This window comes from Melanotaenia boesemani, chromosome 13 (assembly GCF_017639745.1).
Source record: "Melanotaenia boesemani isolate fMelBoe1 chromosome 13, fMelBoe1.pri, whole genome shotgun sequence".
Lineage (NCBI taxonomy): Eukaryota > Metazoa > Chordata > Actinopteri > Atheriniformes > Melanotaeniidae > Melanotaenia > Melanotaenia boesemani.
In genome coordinates, this window is record NC_055694.1 from 19,754,660 (window position 1) to 19,775,973 (window position 21,314).

The 21,314-nt window shown below is 36.7% G+C and overlaps 1 protein-coding gene across 2 annotated transcripts in view; it reads left to right on the forward strand.

Moving 5' to 3' along the window:
• The first annotated feature begins 319 nt into the window (after window positions 1-319).
• LOC121651586 (kazrin-like) overlaps window positions 320-21,314 on the forward strand; it is a 175,749-nt gene continuing 154,754 nt past the window's right edge. Inside the window, exons 1-2 of one of the 2 annotated variants that reach the window (XM_042003900.1) lie at window positions 320-496; window positions 5,716-5,827. In XM_042003900.1, the coding sequence (XP_041859834.1) occupies window positions 467-496; window positions 5,716-5,827 (142 nt within the window). In that variant the 5' untranslated portion in view covers window positions 320-466. The remainder of the gene's footprint in view (window positions 497-5,715; window positions 5,828-21,314) is intronic. The other variant, XM_042003901.1, reaches the window with a different exon arrangement.

A 21,314-nucleotide genomic window follows, 5' to 3' on the forward strand; every position in this document is an offset into this window, starting at 1 on the left:
TTTAAACAAAGTTAATCAGCTACTGTCCATTTAATTCCTCCACTTACTAACTGGACATCATGTTTGGGATGGAAAAACAACTATATTACCAAATGGATTAAATGTATTATTCGATTATAGTAATGGAGCAATGATACAATGAGCTACAAATATGAGTAAATGTAGAAGTGTTGCAGGTGCACCCTACAAAATAGAAAAAAAGCTTTATGACCACTGGCTAGCCCTGCTAGTTACCATTTCACGCACAGCCCACTCTGTCTTTGGCCACACCAGTCCTGTAAATTTTGCAATGTGATCTTTGGACTGAGGTCTGACTGACAGTTACAACCATATCTGCTGTCGAGCCACAGATTTTTGAATGAGGAAACCTACATTTCCATTAACTCAGAGTTCTGGTTTTCTCTGTTACACCTGCTAACTGGAACAGGCATCTGGGTGGATGCATGAACTCTTTTTTTAAGATGCAATGAGGAATTCTCATAGAAAACAAGCAAAGGTATGTTTACATTTAGTGTAACGCAATAATCCATTATCTAAGAATACTTATTTTTGTGTGCAGTGTTCCTTGTCATTAGTTGATGACTAAAGGTGACTTTCCAGTGGACAGCATGGTAATATGTTTTGTTGTTCATGATTAATTTATTTATTTTTTTTTATTTGTTCTTTTAGAGAGCAAATGTGTTCAGCTAACATAGACAGCAAAGTTCTGTGTTTGAAAATGCACATTATTTATTTGATATTAATTTGTGCATCATTTTAATATCCAGAAAATCAACAACATACTTAAAATAAGTATTTGCATGTATATATCATGAAGCTAAATCCATGTATAGGGAACAGCATATTTAAATGTACCTTTCTTACTTCAGTCTGGGCTAAACAAGTAAAAGGAAAATGTCTTGAAAGTGAAGCCAATAACTTTGCACAGTTTTTATTTTTCTTTAGGTAAACCTAGAGTTTTATGTGCCAGGGGTTTAGGAAGAAAAAGCAGTCCATCCAATCCAGTTGTACAACATGCAATGATGTGTAAGAGTTTTAAGGTTAGGTGTTCTCTTTAATGTATAAAACTGCAAAGACGCATGCACGCAAATAACACTGATCTAAGTGTGCTGAAGAGGTGCTATAAACTGATTCAAACTATAATTTTATCATATCAGAAGTGTGACGTCACAATCTCTTTTAGGGGTAAGTGAAGATAAACATGGGTGACCTGAAATCTGATGACATCATTAATCTTTACTGCGCTTAGTTGTCTAGTTTGAAAAATCCAGTTTTGTTATTGAGGGAAATGAGACAGTCCAATTTACTCAGTTAAAATTTAACATTGATAATGGAATGGCAATTTATTTCACATCAACAGAGAGACAGCAGCTACTCCTGTGTGTAGAGGTTAGGTGCTATTGTTGCCCTGTGTCTACACACTCTTAATCAAATCATTAACAAAGTAAAAACAATTGTTGTTTAGAATTGTTCACCAACATGCAGCGCAGTGGGGATGAATTTAATTAGGATTTTGGCAGCTATGCAGATTATTACAGGAAGCAAAAAATAATGGATTCCACTGGAAAGATTTATTTTTTGAGTCTTCAGTATTATGAGAAAGCCCTGAAAGTGTAAGGCGTGTAACTTTAATTTTCTCCATCTCCTTGTGTCATGGTTTGTAGCCGGCACTGTAATACAAAGCAGATGCACTTGACTCAGCAGCAGCAGTGAGGCAAGCTGGTTTAATTCTCTGTGTTTTCTCTCTAAAGGCTTGTGGACTTGCCACATTTGTTTTGTAGCAAAAGTTTTTTTTCTTACATGCTTCAGGCTAGAAGCGTGTTCAGATGGATTCCACTGCAGCTGAACAGTTGAAGTTAAGAGCACTAATTTGTTATCGAGCTGAGTGAAATAAGCAGAACCTGTAAGATGCTGTATTTTGTACAGTTCACTGCAGGTGTGTGTTAAAAGACATTTAACACTCCCTGTGTCCTTTTACAAAAAAAAAAAAAGAGAAAAGTTTCTAGGACTATAAGGGATATAAGGGATCATTGCCCTCGTAATGATTTTTAGTCAGGAGCTGTGCCAGTGTACCTGCAGCGACAAACCACCGCCTGGAGGTGTAGCATCTCCCAAAGCTCACAAGCTCAGCAAGAACTTCACACAGCGATGCTGCATTTGTATGCTGAACGCAGCGCAGGATCTCAGCCCAGGGCCATGTTGAATTCTCACAGGAAGCTGTGATGAGATGAGAGGACACAAGATCAGAGATGATCTACAGTAAAACAACAACATGCATCCCAGAGGTGTTTGGAGGAACCTTTGATCGCTTTCTTGTTAATTTCATCATCCTAATTGAAAGTGTGTTAAATGATTTTAATACTAAACCGAAAAAGAGACAGATTGTGATATTTTTTTTGTCCTTCTTAAAGATTGGAGATCTTGGTTGATTCTAGTGTGTCAAAAACCAAAATGACTAGCAGGGTTTGAATGCTGCAGTGTGTCATCTGGAAGAGAGGATTAAGTTTGCATGTGTTGGTGAAATGTTAAAATACTGACAAAAGTTGACGGGATCACAGTGTAACGGTGAAGAGCTATGTCACACCACATCTGGGATGACCCTCCCTGCCAAAGGATTTTTTAAGCTCAAATATTAGAACATTGCTGTTGATTTGTTTCATTAAAGCATGTTTTGGTGCAGTCGGGAATGAAATGCGTGCTTGATGACTCATTATCATACTTATTATTGTGAGTAACAATTTAATATTATTTCTCTTCATTTTATTCCACCTCAAGTTTTAGATCAGAGATGTTCACAGACTTGATATATTATTATATTTATTATTATATTATATTTATATTTTTGCTGCAAATCTGACAACTTCCCACCTCAAAGCTCCCTCTTTTCATCTGCTTAAAAAGCCAACGGTGCCCACATGGTGCTGTGCTGTTTGACTTTGCAGCTAAATTGATGATGTCAGTGTTATTGCTTATAAGTTAAACACCTAAAACTCAACAGGACTATTCAAATATGTAACATCTGAAAAATGAGACCTTTTCATATGTGATGATAAGAAATGTTAGAATTTATTTCAACTGAGTAGTTTCCTTTGACAGTTTTCACTCCACCATGTTGCACCTTGGTTATTCACGGCTGCACTGAAGGCACAAAGCAAATACTTGCTCTAGAGGAGGCTTTAGGATCTTCACTAAAGAGGAAGGTGGTATCCAGCATGAAGCTATTTGGAATTTTGTTTCTAGGTTTTACTACATTGTTCTAACTACTACTTTAAATCACAGTAGAGGATGATGAGTTTTGTGCTGGTCCATAGTTTGAACATAAATGGTAAAGACGGTACACTTGCTACAGTTTTTTTGGTTTCCAAAACATGTTCATTATTTGAAATATCACATTCGCTGAATTTTTTTTAAAAACATTACATTTTCTCTATTGACACTAAGAAGTGTCCAGATCAAGATTTTTTTTTTTGTTTGTCACTTATTAAAGTGAGAGTATCAGCTTGCATTTTCATTGCACATTTGCAACTATGCGCTATAAGCTGTCTATGTTAAAAAAAAATAAATAAATAAAATAACCATGTAAATGTTTGTTGTTTGTTATTTTCAAACAAAATGTAACTAATACAGTGTAAATAAAACTTTCTTCAGAACAAACTTAGTGTGATATTGCAGAAGTAAATCCAACATCTTGAAATTGTCTGAAGTAAAACCTTGAAATAAGCAAATAACATAAACCGATAACTTCCATAATGACATTAAACGCAGCGTTTTGTGCCTGTGTGACACTGAACGCGTCACATGGGCACTAAACAAACGCGACACCTTCGCTGTCTCCTGTTATCCATCAGTTTTCCAGTGATTGAGTAACTGGTGAGTAAAAACGATTTTATTCATGCTAGGACGAAAATTAGTGCCTCGGTATATTATAAGTGAATGAACTTCCTTAATGTGTTTATATCGATATGCTATTTAGCCACGTGTGCATTGAACGCTGCTTTCATACAGGTGCAGCTCTTGAGGTAAGATCTTCCTAGTGACTTCGATACTGATCATTCAAAGGAATCTCTGTAATTGAAATTGGATGGGGTTATCCCTTGTACGCTTTTATTCGCAAGTAGGAACTTGATGAAGACACTCAATGGCTTGTCAAACTAGACAACCAAATTAGAGCCACATCCAAGCATCACATTTCCACTCTGCTGTTGAAACAGGGTGGCATCATGTCACCAGAGCCCTGCGCTGATATTTCTCATGTTAATTCAGGTTTTATGCTTTTCTCTCATATGTGCACACTCACACTATCTCATATGCGTATGCAGTCATTTATCTTGAGTTTATTGTAAAGTAAAAGCTTAACATCTCAATGTTTCTCTACTTTTAACAAACCACATTAATTATTAAATGGGGCTGATGGATGATGTGGAGAGCTAAAAAATGTTGTGATCAGGTGTAAAATGTAATGTTTGTGTTAGGAATGGCAAGAAAAACTTGGCCCAACCCCCCTTTTTTTCAAAGTTTCTTAATATCAATAAACGTTTTGCCAGTAAAATGTCCTGTAGGTGCACATAATGCCTCTGCCCAGTTCAAAGCAGTGATTGACATGTTTGTGACATAGAGCAGCTAACTAACTTCCCTCCCGTCGGCACTAGATGAAAGCTAAAAAACCAACATGATGTAGGGATAAAGCACTTTTGCTGGAACTACGACTTCCCTCTCTGCAGCTCTGTTCACGAGGGAGCAGAACAGACATGGTAACGAGGACATTAATAAAGGATGCAGATCCATTTTTAATGATCCATTGGCCCCTTTAGTTTGAAACTGATTTTTGTGTCCATGACCGAGTTCTTTGTTCAGAATCTATGTTTTACTTTGAGAAGGAGTTGCAGTACAAGCAAAGTGCAGCATAAAACCTGCAGACACCTTACTTTTTGTGTTTGAATAGGACGCTGAGAGACGCAGTCTTCTCTATTTCTAGAAGATATTCCTCCATTCAAGAAGGCATGTTAGGGGGAGACTGAAAGAACTTCAGCTTTGTTATTCTGAGGCAAATTAGGCTTGTTGTAAATTACATTCAATTACTTTGCAGTGCATTATCATCACCTTTTTTAGTCCACTTCCTAAGAAAGATACAGTCATGTTTATCTGTTGTTTATTTAGTCCATATCTGCATTTATTTATGTCAACTCATCATAAAAGAGTCAGACTGGAAGAAATAATAAAGAGATATGGAGAATCTACAAGTAACTGCAGCTACAGTGTATTGTTGGAACTGGTTCACACACATACATACACCATCATCTCTGTTCTCACTTTGTCAGGGGGGAGAGTGTCTTGTCTCTGCAGCAGGCTTTTCCTTCTCATTGCTCTCTCTCCCTCTCTCTTGCTTTGTTCATGCTGTGCTCTCCATCTGAAGCAGCGCCACACTGGAGCACTAATGAGCGGGCTGAGAGCAACCTCAACACACAGATCTCCCATCAGTTGAAGAGCAGCAGATTTTCTGAGGCAGCCAGACGCCAGACTGATCTGCAGTCAGCTGAGTGGCAACTGTAGAAGGCAAAAGACAGCTCTGGAAAAGGCGTAGGAGAGGTCGTGAAGAGGCTTCAAAGGCAAATCAGCAGTCAGCTGAGAGAGCAAGAGTGCAGGATTGCTCCGGTGTAAAAGCTGACCCTCTCCTTGCACTCAGAGGCTGACCCTCAGTGCACTTTCTCTCTTAAGCAACGAAGGACCTGTCCCTCTTGGAGGAGCCCAGCCATGGAGGAGACGCTCACCTGCAGTCGAAGCCCTTTCTCCCAGGTGTTTGGCCGTCAGGGTCAGCTCATGCAAGCCAGTAAGTGTTAACACTCACACCAAATGTGCAGGATATAATTTGTATTTCACTTAATTTGATTGGTTGAATGCCTAAATAATAGATGTCCTTGTTGTCTCTTTGTAGTTAATGACTGTTGAGACTATTCAGAAAAAAAAAAATCAGCAATACTGTTACGCAATGAAGGTGTTTAGGGAGGCAACAGTTGAGAGTGTCCCACTTTTGCTTCAATGAAATTATGTATCTAATATCTTTCCCTTCAGAGAAACCTCTTCATTCACTCCCTTTTAATATGTTTAATTATGTAACCATTTAGTAAGTATTCAAGTGATTTTTTTTTAAGTTTAAAATCAGGGTGAAAAAGATCATAAACTGTATGTTTCATGCTTTAACAGCATGGCTTCCTCAAATGTACAGCGTTTATATTTCAGCTCTAATTCAAGCGTAATGCGGTGTGGCACAGCAGTGTGTTAACACTGATAGGCCGTGAGAGAGATGTCAGGTGTAAAAATGTGTGTGCTCTGTCTTGTGTGTGCTGCACGTTGGTGGTTGGTTAAAGCTCACTTTTCATGGGTGCGATCCTTTGATCTCAGTCTGACTGCATCCACAGGTCTGAAAAGAAACACGTCATCAGCAGGCAAAAATTACAGATAATATAATGTAATTGGACATGGTAGAATTAAGACCTTGGTGCTATGTTCTAGTGGAATAGCCTGGCTGTTCCTGTTCCATTGTTAATGTTTGAATTTTGTTGAGCAGGAGAGGTGCCACTTTGATATTGTATTTTTTGGGAGTGGATTTATTGAATATTTTTGTAACATGTCCAATCAGCAGAGTGAATATAAAATAGATTATAGTTGCACATTAATAGGTTTACATACTGTTTTTGATTTCTTTTGAGGGTATTTACTTTATTTAAAAGTTCAGACATGATTTAAACTCTGCTTCTGTTCTGCATTATTTAAACATGTCACATGTGTGGGAGTATATGCAGGATTTTCAGGACCTTTTTATGTCACAGGATTAAAGCTCACAGCACAACAAAGTTTGTCTCAAGTATTCTTAAAGCATTATAAGGTCTTATAATAAAAAACAGCCCTTGGCCATGGATGACCTGATGAAAAGCAGATCTTTCTGATTTCCTACAGGTTTGCTGCAGATTTAGGCAGTTACATGCTTGTATTTAGGGCTTATCAGTGCCGTAGGATTTTTCTGTTTATTACTCCTATTGACAAATGTTTTTTTTTCTTTTTTGTACCAAGTTGTGCTGCATCTGTCCTAATTTTCTTAATTTGTTCATTAATACGTAATCGTTTATTTTAAGCTGTTTTTTTGGCTGTTAATCTAGAAAGCAGTGGAGTTTTGTACCCCTGCAAATTTCAAAGGCATGTTAGAGAGCAGAAAATTACTTTTTCTTTTTTCTTCTTTTTATAATTTCTCTTATGCAGTTCGTTATGATTGAAATAGTCAGTCACATGTAGCAGTTCATCAAAGCATAGCCAGCACAACAGGGTGGAAAATAAAGACATGATTGGTAAATGTTTCACACGATTACTATTGTATGTTTGTTTACACATCTGCAAGTGTGACTCATTTGCTCTTTTTTATCGCTTTTTCCTAAATTTTTTTACTAAAGTTAATGAAAACTTTATATCAAATGATGGCTCTTCACAGCTTCTTTAATCCAGCCTCAACTTATCAGCGTAGGCGAGTGTGCTGGCCAGATGAATTCATCCTAAATGCCACTCTACTCGTGAAATTGACGTTGCATGTGTTGTGATGAATTACAGTCAGTTCTGCGCTACCGCAACTTATCTATGCTCTTTGAAGCTTGTGCTGCTTGTCTGTGATTTTGGATGTATGAAAGCGGGATGGGAGGGGGGCGATGGAAGGAGGGAAGAGGGGGGCGGGAGAGGGGTTAAAGAAAAAAAGTGAGCAGGCTGCAAACTGTGTGAATAAGAGATGGGTGTTTTATTCTATTTTTAGCAACCTTACATACTGTTATACAGCTGCTGGAAGACTAATCCACAACAGTCCTGGCTCACAGTATTAGAACAGTAATTATACGGGGATTCTATTTATTTATTTATTTATTTTTGTTATCATTGGCTGTCACCCATCATTGGATCAGAAGTCTCTCAGCTATACGAAAAGTCCTACTTGAACCGCAGAGAGGAAATCCATTTCATGAGTGTTGCACATGCAGAAAAACTTGAATATTAACAACCTTCTGGTGGTATCCTGGCAGAATAAACACTTGACAGATTTATTATATTTTTTTTCTTTCTCATGAATCGTGCTCACGTGGCAGCGCCAGGTGCTTAATCCTGCAACAATTCTCTTACTTCCCATTGGTGGTGTGATTTATGAAATAAAAAATACTTTGTTTAGTACGTACTAATGTTATGGAAATTAAAAATGATTTTTCCTCTTTAAGGATCAAAAACAGCCCCCGATACAAGAATACTAGCATAAAAAAATGCTGATTTAAAAGAGAAAATGATCTGTTCCCTCTCAGCAATAACTAATGACATCTGTATTTTATTAGTCAAACTGAAAACTCATCTCCAGCTGTTATATTTTAACAAAAGCTTCCAGTTTTCTTATTTCTGACATTATCTCCTGACCCAAATTGCAGATATCATCCTCATTTCAGTGTGATAATAAATGAGCATGTGAAGTGATTACTGTCACACGCTAATTTGCTTCCCTCTTTATTTGTTGATTTGGATTTTAGCCTGATTAAAGCTGGTATGATACCTGTAGTTAAACTGCTTTCAATGTCTTTCTTCTTAGAAGTGGTAAAAGTAACTTTGTCTCTGCTTACAGCACATACGAACTTGTATAACCCGAGTGAGAACAAAGCCACTTGCAATTAAGAAAAAGAATCACCAAATAATTTTAGCCTGAAATGAGCCATTTTAATCAAGGTTTTATTTTCTATGAAACCACAGTGACACTTTGCCTTCCTGTTACAATACTGGGGTAGAGTCCACTGTTCAGAAGACAAAGTTGGACTCTGTGCCTTTAAATATCTGTCAAACACCTCAAACCGTCAGTGAATCTGTGCTCTGGAAGGGTGAATGTGATTTGAAGTTTTAATACGTGACCACTGCAGGTGTAGGACATATTTTGGTCTTCTTTGAAGTGATAAATTCCTCTCCTTCTTCCACTTGTGTTATGGTTCCTGCACACTCTCAGATTCCTCACACCTATTTACCCGGTGGGCTTTCCTGGAGTAAGAGATTAGTTTCATGCTGCCGGTGTTACTAATGATGTAGAAGGAGTCACGTTGCAGGAAGTTTGACTGCACAGTGTGAGCACACTGAGGTTTTTTTTTTTTTTTCTTTCTTTTCATTTTCATATGAATTTTGTTGTTTTTCTTTGTTTGTTTTATTTTTTATGTAATTTGAATCAAATAGTTGAAAGTGAACTGCTGTGACACTGCAAAACCTTTGTGACTATACTTTCACTTACACTCTGTGCTGTCAATTTGATATGTTGTAGGTAGGTTAAACTAAGATTTTTGACCTAACAGAAGAAATGAATCCATGAAATACTCTGAACTGCATCAGAAAATGATTCAGTTACTGTTAGAGATGACAATCATACTTCTTGATAACTCCTTTGAAATACTTTCTGGTACACATTGATGAATACTTTTAGTGTTACCACACTCAAAAACTTTTTGGTACATTGAAGAACTGAGAAAAAAAAAATGTAATTTTAATCCCTCTGCAGTATTTTGTAATGCAGCTTGTAGAATTTAAGAGTTATGAAGTATGTAGTAGCCCTGCAGGGGGCTGACTGCATGTACTTAACAGCAGTAAGCAAATTTGCACTCAGGTATCTTCTCTACATGCAGCTCAGCTTCACCACAGACAGTTTTAATTCCCCCTTCTCCTCACAAATTTAGAACATGGAGTAAGAAGATGGTGTGTTTAAGAGTAACTTCAGTTGTGGTATACTGACTTATTGCAAAATGTCTCAGTACAAGATATTGTGACTTCATTCAGCAGATCTTTAAATTGAGAAGAGTCCAAATGTTAGGAGGAATGATATGAAGCCATTTAAACTGAATAAAAACAAAGGAACACATCGCAGGAATATAATTGTGTAACATACCGTGACATAATTTTGTCTAGGCTTATTATTGACAGGTCTGTAACAGATGAATGCACATCGTCCGTCTGCACCAGTGGGCTGAGTTATCTTCACATGAAGTAAAAACCTCAACATCAGAGAGGCTAAATTCCATCAGAGTCACATGTGAAATATTAAGCTTGCTGCTGTGGCCAGCCATCCATGCTGTATGAAAATACATACTTCTGAATCTATTTTAAGAAGAGCGATAAACTCTACAAATGTTTTCTCAGTAGTGGCAAGAGTTTGTGCCAAGTGATTTTGGGGATTATTCCTATAGTTAAATATCCAACTGCCAAATATATTTAAACTTCCTCACAGAGCAAAAATGCTGTCGCTGCAGTCATTTCAGTTTAAACAGCAACCCCTGGGACACCTGGCACATTCTGAATATATTTACAATGCACACCTTTCTGCTGCTTAGAATTGTACAACTTTAGCTACTATTAACCCTTACATGAGTGAGCAAGCTGCCAGAGGAAGTTGACTGAGAAGTCAGCAGGCTCTGTTTTTCATCTCTTCCACCTCTATTTCCATACTTCACTAAGCCAGATTTCTAATATAAAAACAGTTTGCACAGCCTGTCAACCCTGCGGTTATTTTTAAAACAAATAACGTGTTTAAAACATTTGGACTGTTTTCTGTTGTGATTCCTTGCAGAAGCCTGTTTGGCTGTAGATCGATTCCAGGCTTCCCCTGACTACATGCTGAAGTGTCCTTTGGCAAGACACTAAAACCCCAGTGTGTCTATCGGAGTTCAAATTTGTATGATAGATGAAAAGTATTAGTATTTAGTATTTAACAACTGAAGTGCTGTATTAGTGCATGGGTGAATGTGACATGTAGTGTAAAATGTGCTTTGAGTGGTCAACATATGACTAGAAAAGCTCCATATAAGTACAGTCCATTTAGCATTTTTCAGGAGATCTACAATCGGTGAACCAGGAAATAAGCTTACTAATTTTTATCTACAGGACAGTGAAGACCATAAAGGAGATAACATATCTGATACTGTGAAGATGTGATGCGGAAAGAGTGGAAATTGCTTTGCAATAGTAAAGCCTTAACATTGAAGTACATTACAGGAGATAGTACTATGGCTTTGCTGCACCACGCAGATGCAACAATTAAAGAATTCATTTAGCTTTTATCAGCCTCCTGTACCAGTTAGAATTATCACATATATGTGAATTCACCTTTTACAATGAATCAACAGTAATGTTACACCTTATTTACTGTTTTTATAGCAATTCAGAAATAATGCATGTCTCTTTTTTGACTGTATAACTGTACTAAGACACTAGCTCTGTTTAGTTTTAATAGTTTAGTACCGTATGTTTTGGCAGAGGTGTGCTAGAGCTCTTAATTTAGCCAGTGTTAGTTATCTTGCTAAGCCATGTTTAAAACTGGTTTTGTGATTCATTGAGCCCCCCCCCCCCCCCACACACACACACACACACACAGAAGTTGAAAATCAGTGTTATCGCTGCTGTGCAAGGTCTCATAATATGGAAACTAAATTCTGCTGTAATGGGGTGTTGGGTTAAATATTCATGAGCTGTGGGATCTGCGAGCACATACGGGTCAAGATGGCTGCACACAGAGATGCTGTGGCTTTTTTCTATTCTATTCTATTCTATTCTATTCTATTCTAACATAGACATGCTAGCCTCCGCAACACACTTTGAGTAAACTTAGTCCAGTTTTACAGCAAAAAAGGAGCTATGCTTGAAGTATAGGTGTTCCACATGACTTGACACTCACCACGGTGTCGGTGGATGTTGTAGGGCCACAAATATTTTTTACCTAAATCATCATATACAATCGATATAATTCTTTTTGTCTAGTAACCAAAGAGACAGTTGACAGCCTTGGGAGCTAAATGCACTATTATCAGAGATCATGTACACTGAAACAATTGACTCAAATTACAGTAGCTGTATATTAAATTAAATGTTCTTAAAAGAAAATGAATAAAAAGTACTTTTCAATGACCATAACAAAAATACAGGTGTGCACAATGCACAAAGAAAAGGTACTTTTAACTCAAAACAAGACAAATGTATGACAATATTTACATACTCTAGATAGCACATTTTATGATAAAGATGGAACTAAATATAACAGTTGTGTTCTATGGCAATACACAAGCTCCCTTTTTGCTCAGATAATTTGGTGTTACACCTTAGTAAAAATGAAGAAAAAAGGGGTTCTGAAGGCAGGCTTACCCGATATTTGAGGAAAAAAAATTAAAATGCAATAATGGGGAAGAAAAAAGAAACAGACATGAAAACAAAACAATTAAAAAGCAGCACAATTAAAATTACAATGAGAGAATGGTAAGAAGACATTTTGAAAGCAGCATGAAGCACAAAACTAAATGAAAGAATCATTGTGATTTCAATGCTAGCTAGCTGTGCTAGCATTACGAACATGCTAACAAGTGAACCCCTGATATTTTTAAGTTTGGATGTATGGTGTGAAGAAAAACTACGTGACGCCATGAAGTATAAACAAATATTCCTACTGGCCTAGAGTTTACGTGTTGGCAAACAGAAAAGCACATAATGAATGCCAGCATCAAGGTGTTGTTAGCATTAAAGCTAAACTATATTAAGCACTGAATTGTGTAACAGTTAAATCGATATTTACCATGGGAAGTGAATGTAAAAAAATGTATGCTTAGTTAGAAAATACAGCATTTCATCACTATCTCACCAGCAGATGTGCAGAATGGTGCAAGAATCATTGGTGCACATGCAGCTTTCGATATTTCTACTGCTACAGTTGATGTGACTGTACAGAATAAATACTGCATACATGCATAGAAGGGATCTTGTAAAATATTTCTTGTATCTAAAATGCACCCCTGTGCTTTTGCACTGCGAATTAGATTTCAGTCTGTTGTGTTTTTGTTTGTTTTGTTGTGTATGAATTTTATACACTTTGGGGGTTAGTGGGCTAAGCAATGTGTGCAGTAGTTTGTGTTATTCAACATCAAGAACGTGACACTGTAGAAGGGCACAGTAAAGAATCTGGATATTCTGGTCCTCCACATTTGTATACTTTCATGATGATTCCCAGATGTGTGTGAAAGCCGAGTCATTACAAGTTTACAAAAGTGAAAATGTGATTCCTACTTTCTGCCATTTAGAATTAATTGTATTTACAGTAGTAATGTTATTGTCAGTTCAAAGGGCTACTTTAGATCAGGTATCCAATAAAAACAGATAGTGCTTTATGTAATATTAGTAATTACATCCTTTAAAATTGGTTGGAATATGGAAGTGTGCTAGAATATTTTCTTGAATGTACTACAGGGTTGCCTGCTGATTCACAATCCTGCCAACACAATAAACAGTCCATGCTCGGAAACAGCTTAGTGACACAATTTTTGTTGACATCAGCAGACAACTGGTGTACAAACTAACTACATGCTACCTCTCAGCGGTCCTGTGATTATCCTGTCAGACTGTGGTGTTGCACAGCGGCCGAACAGGGCTGGGTATTGGCCAACAGCTGGGGAACTGTATATTTTCAAGTATTCACAGTGATTTTATTTGAATATACTAATACCACAGGTTATAGCTATGATGTTTAACTTGGGGTAATAAACATAAAAAACATCCTTATTTTTTGAAAGATGTAGTAGATTAAAGGATAATAATTTCTTTTTGACAAAATACTCTGCTCTACATTTTGTGTAGATGTATATAGATTTTCTATAATGTACTGAGAAGAGTCTGAAGCTGCACATTACTGTAGGGAGTTTCATTTAAGATTCGGACAGTCCTCATAATAGAAATGATAGGATTCAGGTTAACCTTTGACAGACTAATTTTGACTGCATTTGAATGATCACAGTCAAGCAATATTTCATAAAGAAACATTTTCTCATTGCTCCTGTGAGCTTCACTGAGCACTAAAAGTTAAATATGTTTGTAATTGTGATTGGTTAACAGTGTGTTTTATAGTTTTTGGTACAGAGAACATGTGTCTCCTGTTGGCTGCATTCATCATCAGCAGCAGTGTAATTGTTCTGCCCATCAAATCTGTCCTAGTCCTTAATCCTTCACTCTCCCGCTTTAAAATCTTCACCAAGATCTTCAGACGTGAGATCACTGATGAGTGATGAAGGCTTAGACTTTAATCCCAAACACATTCAGGATTATAGAGCAAGTGTTGCCAGGTTGAAGGGAAGCTATAGAGCATACATTGACATAAGCAGGGAATTCTTTTACTTTACTTGATGTCATAATTACCGAAGAAAATCTCCAACCTAACATTAGAAATTTTATAATGAATTTTAATTGAAGGGTCTAATGAACTAGTAGCTGATTTAAACTTTTATTTAGCACAGAGTTATGTCTTTGTTCTTTGATGTTTGTCATGCGTAAAACATTTGGCATCATTTCAGCTGTATTGAATTCCTGGAAGTTTCAAAAAGTTAACTGTAGATCACTGTGCTTAAATCTATATCCTCACATCCCACAGTCTTAGACTCCCTTAGCTTTTTCTGTACATAATAATAATAATAATAATAATAATAATTTGTGTTTTTAATTGTTATAATTATCTACTATACTACTATATAGAAGGTTTTGGGAGCATGCTTCTTTCTCTGGATGTTTGGGAGCTCAACACCTTCCACATTAATTATCAGAGTGCACTGCCTCGGGGAGTTATCTCACTCAAGCTGAGGTGTGAGGATGGCTCAGCACACCAAGCAAAACCACAAAGAGCTGACTGAGCTGACCTGTACATGTTTTGAGCCTGAGCTGGTCAACTTTGGGTTCTGAAGAATCAAGCACTTTGTGCTGCATTTATGTATGAAAAGTGCTCTATAAATAAAGACTGACTGATTGATTGATTGATTGAAGCAAAGGAATTATTCAGAAATGTTTGTTTCTTGTTGTCTTCAAATGTCAGTCCAATCAAATCACGTCCTGTCATGCCACCATTTAACTCTATTACGGGTAGGCAGAAATGCAACAATGCAAGTGGCCATGTTTGGCCATAAAGTAGAGCTGGAGAGGGGTACTTTGAGAGCTGATCAGACTAATGTGTTGATATTAGAATACTGATATCTATAACAACCCCAATTTCCCAAAAAGTGGGAAGCTGTGTGTGTAAAATGTAAATTAAAAACAGAATCAAATGGTTTGTGAATCTCATTAGCCCATATTTTATTCCCAGTAGAACATAAGAACATATTAGATGTTGAAACTGAAATATTTTACTATTTCATGCAAAATATTGGCAAATCTTGATTTTAATGGCAGCAACACAAACAAGTTGGAATAGGGTGATGTTTGGCATCGTGTAGCAACCCCTCTTCCTTTAACAACTGTCGGTAAATGTCTGGGGAGCAAGGAGACCAGTTGCTGGAGCTTTAGGAGAGGAATGTTGCTTAATACAGGATTTTAGCTGCTTACCAGTCATGGGCCTATATTGCTACATTTTTTATCTTACGATGCACCAAATATTTTCTATCTGCAAAGTCTGCAAGGTTTTCACTGCACAGACTGTCAAAATTAGATTTACACATGAACAGAATCATAACATGTTTATTGGATTATTAATGGTCTTTGTGAGGGTGAATTTCATTAAACACAACATTCACAATGTTTGTGTGTTGTGTGGAAAGGGCTTGTGCATTTTATTAAACTACATGAACAGCTTACTGACAACCTTATAGACACATTAACAGTGATGCCAACTAGCTGATGCAGGATCCTGAATCAAACATCATGCAGATGTTGATGAATACATCAGATTCTTGTGTTAGACTTCTACATTTCCATTGTCAAGCACCGATCTCATTGGGTAAGGCTCCGTCAGTCCTTTTTGTAAAAAAGAAAAGATAGTTTTTCCTTTTGTAATAACAACTTGAAGTATCCTCAAATCATATAAGATGTCTTGTGTGTTTGTGTCCTAAGATGTGGCCATAGATTTGGCCAACTTCATAGCTCTAAGAAGCACAATCCGGCAGCACAGTTTGCACCGTGTGTGTTGGTCAACCAGCATCTACTGGCTGTCAGTAATCTGGCACTTCTGCTACGCCTTAATGCCTCTCAGCTGACATCATTCATTTTTTTCTAGTCTCTGGATACCGCTTGTGCAAAGTAAGAAAGAATTTTGCCCTTTCTAACTACTCTTAAGAAAAAATTATACAACATCAGCTAATCTGAACTGATAGTGCTTTGAAATAATTTAAACTTTATTTAATCAGACCATTTTCTGAAATGAATGTTCCCTAAAGAAACACAACATTCAGCTTGAACTTAACACTTAACCCTGACAGAAGACTCCCATTATACATGTAATCCTTGTTGTTTATGTATTGTGGCAGCAGCTTCCATCCCCTGAAGCAAAATCAGTTGGGATGACAGTGAAAGGAAATTGTCTTGTCAAGCATTAATCATACACCCCCTACTCACATTACACTCTGCCAAGCACACACAGCATCACTTCCACTTTCCCACAACTTTCCCTCTCGAAACGCTTCTATGGGAATTCAAATTAAATATTAAATTTGGCAGAAAGAGAGGCATTTATTTAGCATTTGGTTTGAGAAAAAAGTAAATTTAACTGGGATAACATAAAAGATGGTGGAGCATAAATGTCTTGAGGATGTTGATGAAAAGCTCAGAATTTAAACTTTGAACTTTAGTTTGAGGTCTTTATTCTAGGATTTACTTTGGAGTCATTGTTGTTTAGACTCAGAAAATAAATGAATGTCTTTCTGTTTTTAAACCAAGCACAGAAAAGACTTATGTGTCTCTGGATGCTTGTCCTACAAACAAACTTCAGAGATGCTTTTTGAAGAGCATGCTCTCAGACCACCCAAAAAAGTCTCTACAGATGCTTTCAAACTGTTATGAATTCACACAACAGTTTAATCTCATATAGACTTGGCATTGGGATGCGTGTATTTGATCCTTCCTGTTTTTCCTTTTAACTTAAGAGTCTGTTTATGATGGCACATTACCAAAAGATGAACATTATACATGAACAACATTTGCAGCCTTGCTGCTACTGATTTTGTATCCAGATAAGAGATACTGTTTTTATTCCTCTATTCTTTTATTTCTCAAACTTAAATTGAGGATAACGTAGAGCCAGCCTGTAATCCATTCATCCAGCAGTTGAGGATGGTGTTAAAAGAAACAGAGGGGGAATTTGAGGGGGATGTATTTTCTGCTTGAGGGAGAAATTTACAAAAATGATGAGACATTGCCAGATTTCTCTGTCAAACATGACCTCAAACACATAAATGCACCCACATATACACAAATTGTTTTAAGAGTACAGCCCTGAATCTCCAGAAAACCACATCCTGTTTCTGCTTCTCTCTCTTTTTTAAACCTAGTACAGCAGTAATATACGATTAGTGGAGTTTAATTAGATCTACAGAGATGAGTTCTGCTTCCCGATTCTCAGCTGCAGGACCCCCAGGGTTTGGCTCCACCAAACCAAAGATGTGTGTGCCTTAGTGTTTGCACCATCTCTGTTTTTTTTTTGTTTTTTTTTTTAACAATCTGCATTGAAATTTTGAGTGGGTACTGTAGACGGGATGGCATGACGTGGATGTGCACAAGCATCATGTGTGGGCATGTATCCATTGTATGCAGTTAACATATCATTAATACATGAATATTAAAATCTCTCCTGTGCCCAACAGTCCTAAAATGTTTATGTAAATATTACAATAAAATAAAATATTTGCTTTATTTTAAGGCTGCATCTTAATATTTTTTCAGATTACAAGATTCTGAGGTGATCTGCTCATATATGACATGCCCCACATTTCACCAGGGTCTTCACCAGGGTCCCCTTCTGTCTCACTGATTGTTTTATGGATTTTATATAGATTTATAGAGTTTTATAGATTTACATATGAAATAATTTTCCACTTCCTATGATGTATTTTAAATACCAAGACTGCTGTAAAGGTGTTTCGTTTCTCTTGCCCTCTTTCCTGTGCTTGTGAGCATTATATTCCTATGTGATTATCGGTCTCCCTTCGATTACAAGTGAATGTAGTTCTCTCATGAGTCTGGTAATGGTTCTCAGCCCAATGATTAATTTTCTTCATTTGCATTCATCTCACAGTGTAAATAAATCATGGGAGCTTTATAAGCAACATTGCACTGATGCTTTTTACCTACTTTGAGATGAGAAGGTTGGTGGTGTGTTGTTTTCTTGTTGGCACCAGGTGGCAGCGTTGGCTCACACTGCTGCCAAGCAAGATTATCTTCAATAGTAATGTTTGTGCTTGCATTTTAACTAAGTAAACTCATATGTAAAGTTAAATGATTATTATAAGCAATTTGACTTCAGAATGGTTCACATCTAGTCCACTTTAATTTTCCCTTTTTGACTCTGTCTTTAGTCATTTCTCTTGCAGTTCTAATTTACCGGTACTATAACATAACATTTACTCCACAAAAAATACATATAGATCTATTTAAACAATTACATATTCTTTCATATTCGCTCCCTTATTACTAAACATAATCAACAGTCTCCAAAAGATGGAAAATATTCTTACACTGCAGCTATTAAGTTAGTGATCCTGTTTAGGATATTAGTTGATACTATAACATAGAATTTGACTATTGCATTATATTAACAGTTTTTAAAGTTAAGCCCAGTGTTGGAGCCATTTGTCAAATGTTGTTGTGTTTAATTATGAAAATGCTTAACTACAGCCCAGGAGCCCTGGAAGAATAAGTTCACGTTTGTGAACACAAGAGGAGTATTTCCCAGCTGGATATGAAATTTGTTTCTGTATTATGTGGATGTGGATATGTGGAGTCTGATTCAAAGCTTTTGATGGTGGGCGGCCATAGTTCAGTGAATAGTGACTGAGGATGGTTTAATCTCCAGCCCCATCCATGTGTCAGAGTGTCTTGGGTAAGATGTGCTCACTGATGTGTGATAAATACATCAGGTACACAAAGCAGGTCTATCTGAGCTGTATGAGACATAGAAACAAAAAAAGCTACAGTATTGAGCACAAAAGCAAGAAAAACTTTTGTAAATGTGTCAGTGCATGAAATATGGAAATTTGACATTAAAAATAATGTTCTTCTCCTGTGTGTGTTACAGGTGAGGTGCATACACATACTGGCATATAGATTCTGGCTCATGATTTTTGACAATTATCAACATTCCTCCAAACTTTTGTTTTTGCTGTGAGCAATTCCCATGAAATGAAATCCTTTTAGGTCAACCTAAGCCGGAATATTACCTTTTGTTCTTTTAAGTTTGCTGCTTAAATTCCTTTAGATGTTTTTCACAGATAGTGATCTTATTTTCTCTGGCACTCAGTTCTCCCTCCTGAATGGATAAAGGTCTGATGGGATACCACTGTGACCTCTGCTGGTTATTTGTGTGCTGAGGTTTTCCTTTGCTAGCGAGATACAAATAGAAAAGAAACAGAAAAAGTGCAAGCACTGAACTGAAATGACAAATTTATTTTCTTTACATCTGTTGTAACCCAGCTACTGCATTTTCATCTTCTTTCTTCTTTTCCCCTCCTACATGCACACCTTTGCCTCCCTTTCATCAGTTTCATATTTGCTGAAGGCAGGCTGCAGGTAAAATCTATTTCAGGTTTCAGATAAGACACAGAACGAGTCACTTTGGATTGGTGCATTTTGTATTCTAGTTCTTGGTAGCAATGTCTATTTATACTCTGGTTACAGGAATACATGCATTAGCTTGCAGAATTCTACGGAAATGTAAAACTAACCATCTTTAAACTAAAAGCTCTTAGTTATTACTTATAGAAGTGGTAGGTGTGCTACTCTGTGATGGAATAAATAGTTTTGATTAAATTAAATAAAAAAAATGCTTTTATCCCAGAAAGAAATTATAATATCAATACTACTTGATCAGCTTAACATCAGCTTCCATTAAATTGCAGACTTTAACATGACATCTACAGTTTGTGTTTTTTTGATTAAAGAACAGTATTGTTTCCATTCTTACATTGGTTAATAGTTTTCACCACCACCAAAAAAAATCTCATGTCTTGTTGCTTGGAAGCTAAACGATCACAGTATTGACAGTGTTGGATGTTCAATACGTAGGGTAAAGGTTACCCACTCTACTGCAACAAAATGCTCGTAACGATTTCACAGCACGCTGTAGCTTTCCTGATCAGTGGTCATGAATTTGAATTTTATCAAAATGTGTATTTACATAGAAGTTATACCAGCTCTTCATGTATCTTTATTAGCCTTGGCCAAGCCTTTTGATTTGAATTTTAGTAGATGAATTAATTACAAATGTGATCACATTTAAAGTTATATTTTATTTAGTAATATATAGTTAATAGCTACTTTATTATTATGATTTATGTAGTTAGAATTGCACAATCTAATGCAAGCCATAATTAATAAACATAACTGTTCCTTTCATGGGGTGTTTTTTAACATATATTTTTAGGTATGCTGGATATCCATGCTGAAATATATATATTTTTTTTTTAATATAAGCTTGTTAAGGATCAGTGATCCACTCTGTTTCAGATGGGTTGCATGTCCAATACTCCATTTTCTCAGCAGAGGGCACTATGAGTATACTACTGAAATCGCATCCTCTAAAGCTGGAATGAAAGTGCAAACCAGCCTCACACACAATGTGCATCTGTGGTTATCGCTTCATTGAAAGACTAGTGAAATTGGAGGGAAAAATTGATGTGGTGTTTTGAATTATAATCAGCTACAATTAAATCCCATCTGAAAAGAGAAAAATCCAAACTCTTGGTTACTGTCTTACTGTTGTTCATACACAGTATTTATGTGTTAAGACAATATTAGTAGCGGAAGTGGCTGGGAACTCAGGCTATATCCGCCCTACTCACATTTTCATTATTCTGATGTCAGCTAGACTCCCACCTCGAGGGGACGCAGTCTTCTTTTTCAATCCCCTTGTTTCTTTCTTATCTCTGCTGCCTTTGGTGCCGACTTGTCACATTTCCTCCTCAAAGCTTGTTTGCTTGAAAATGTCAGCCACGGTGAAAGAATTTTGTGGTTATGTAACATATTAATCTATGCTCCCTCTCTCTCTCTCTCCCTCTCTTTTTTTTTTTTTTTTTTTTTTTTGCATGGGCGTTGTGTCTGTAAGAAGCTTTATATTGGCGTCGTGAAAAGGCCTTATCCAGATGCTTGTCTTAAAATCGGCCTACTCATATAAATTAAGCTCTTTGCATTTCTTTATTTAGCAGAAATGTGCCAGTAAAAGATTCTAGCAAAACATCACAGATTAAATGGTTTGTGTTAGATCACCTCTAAACAGATGGTCATTCTTTGCCCCTCTGCTTTCCTTTCCAATGGACAGTTTGTATAAAAAT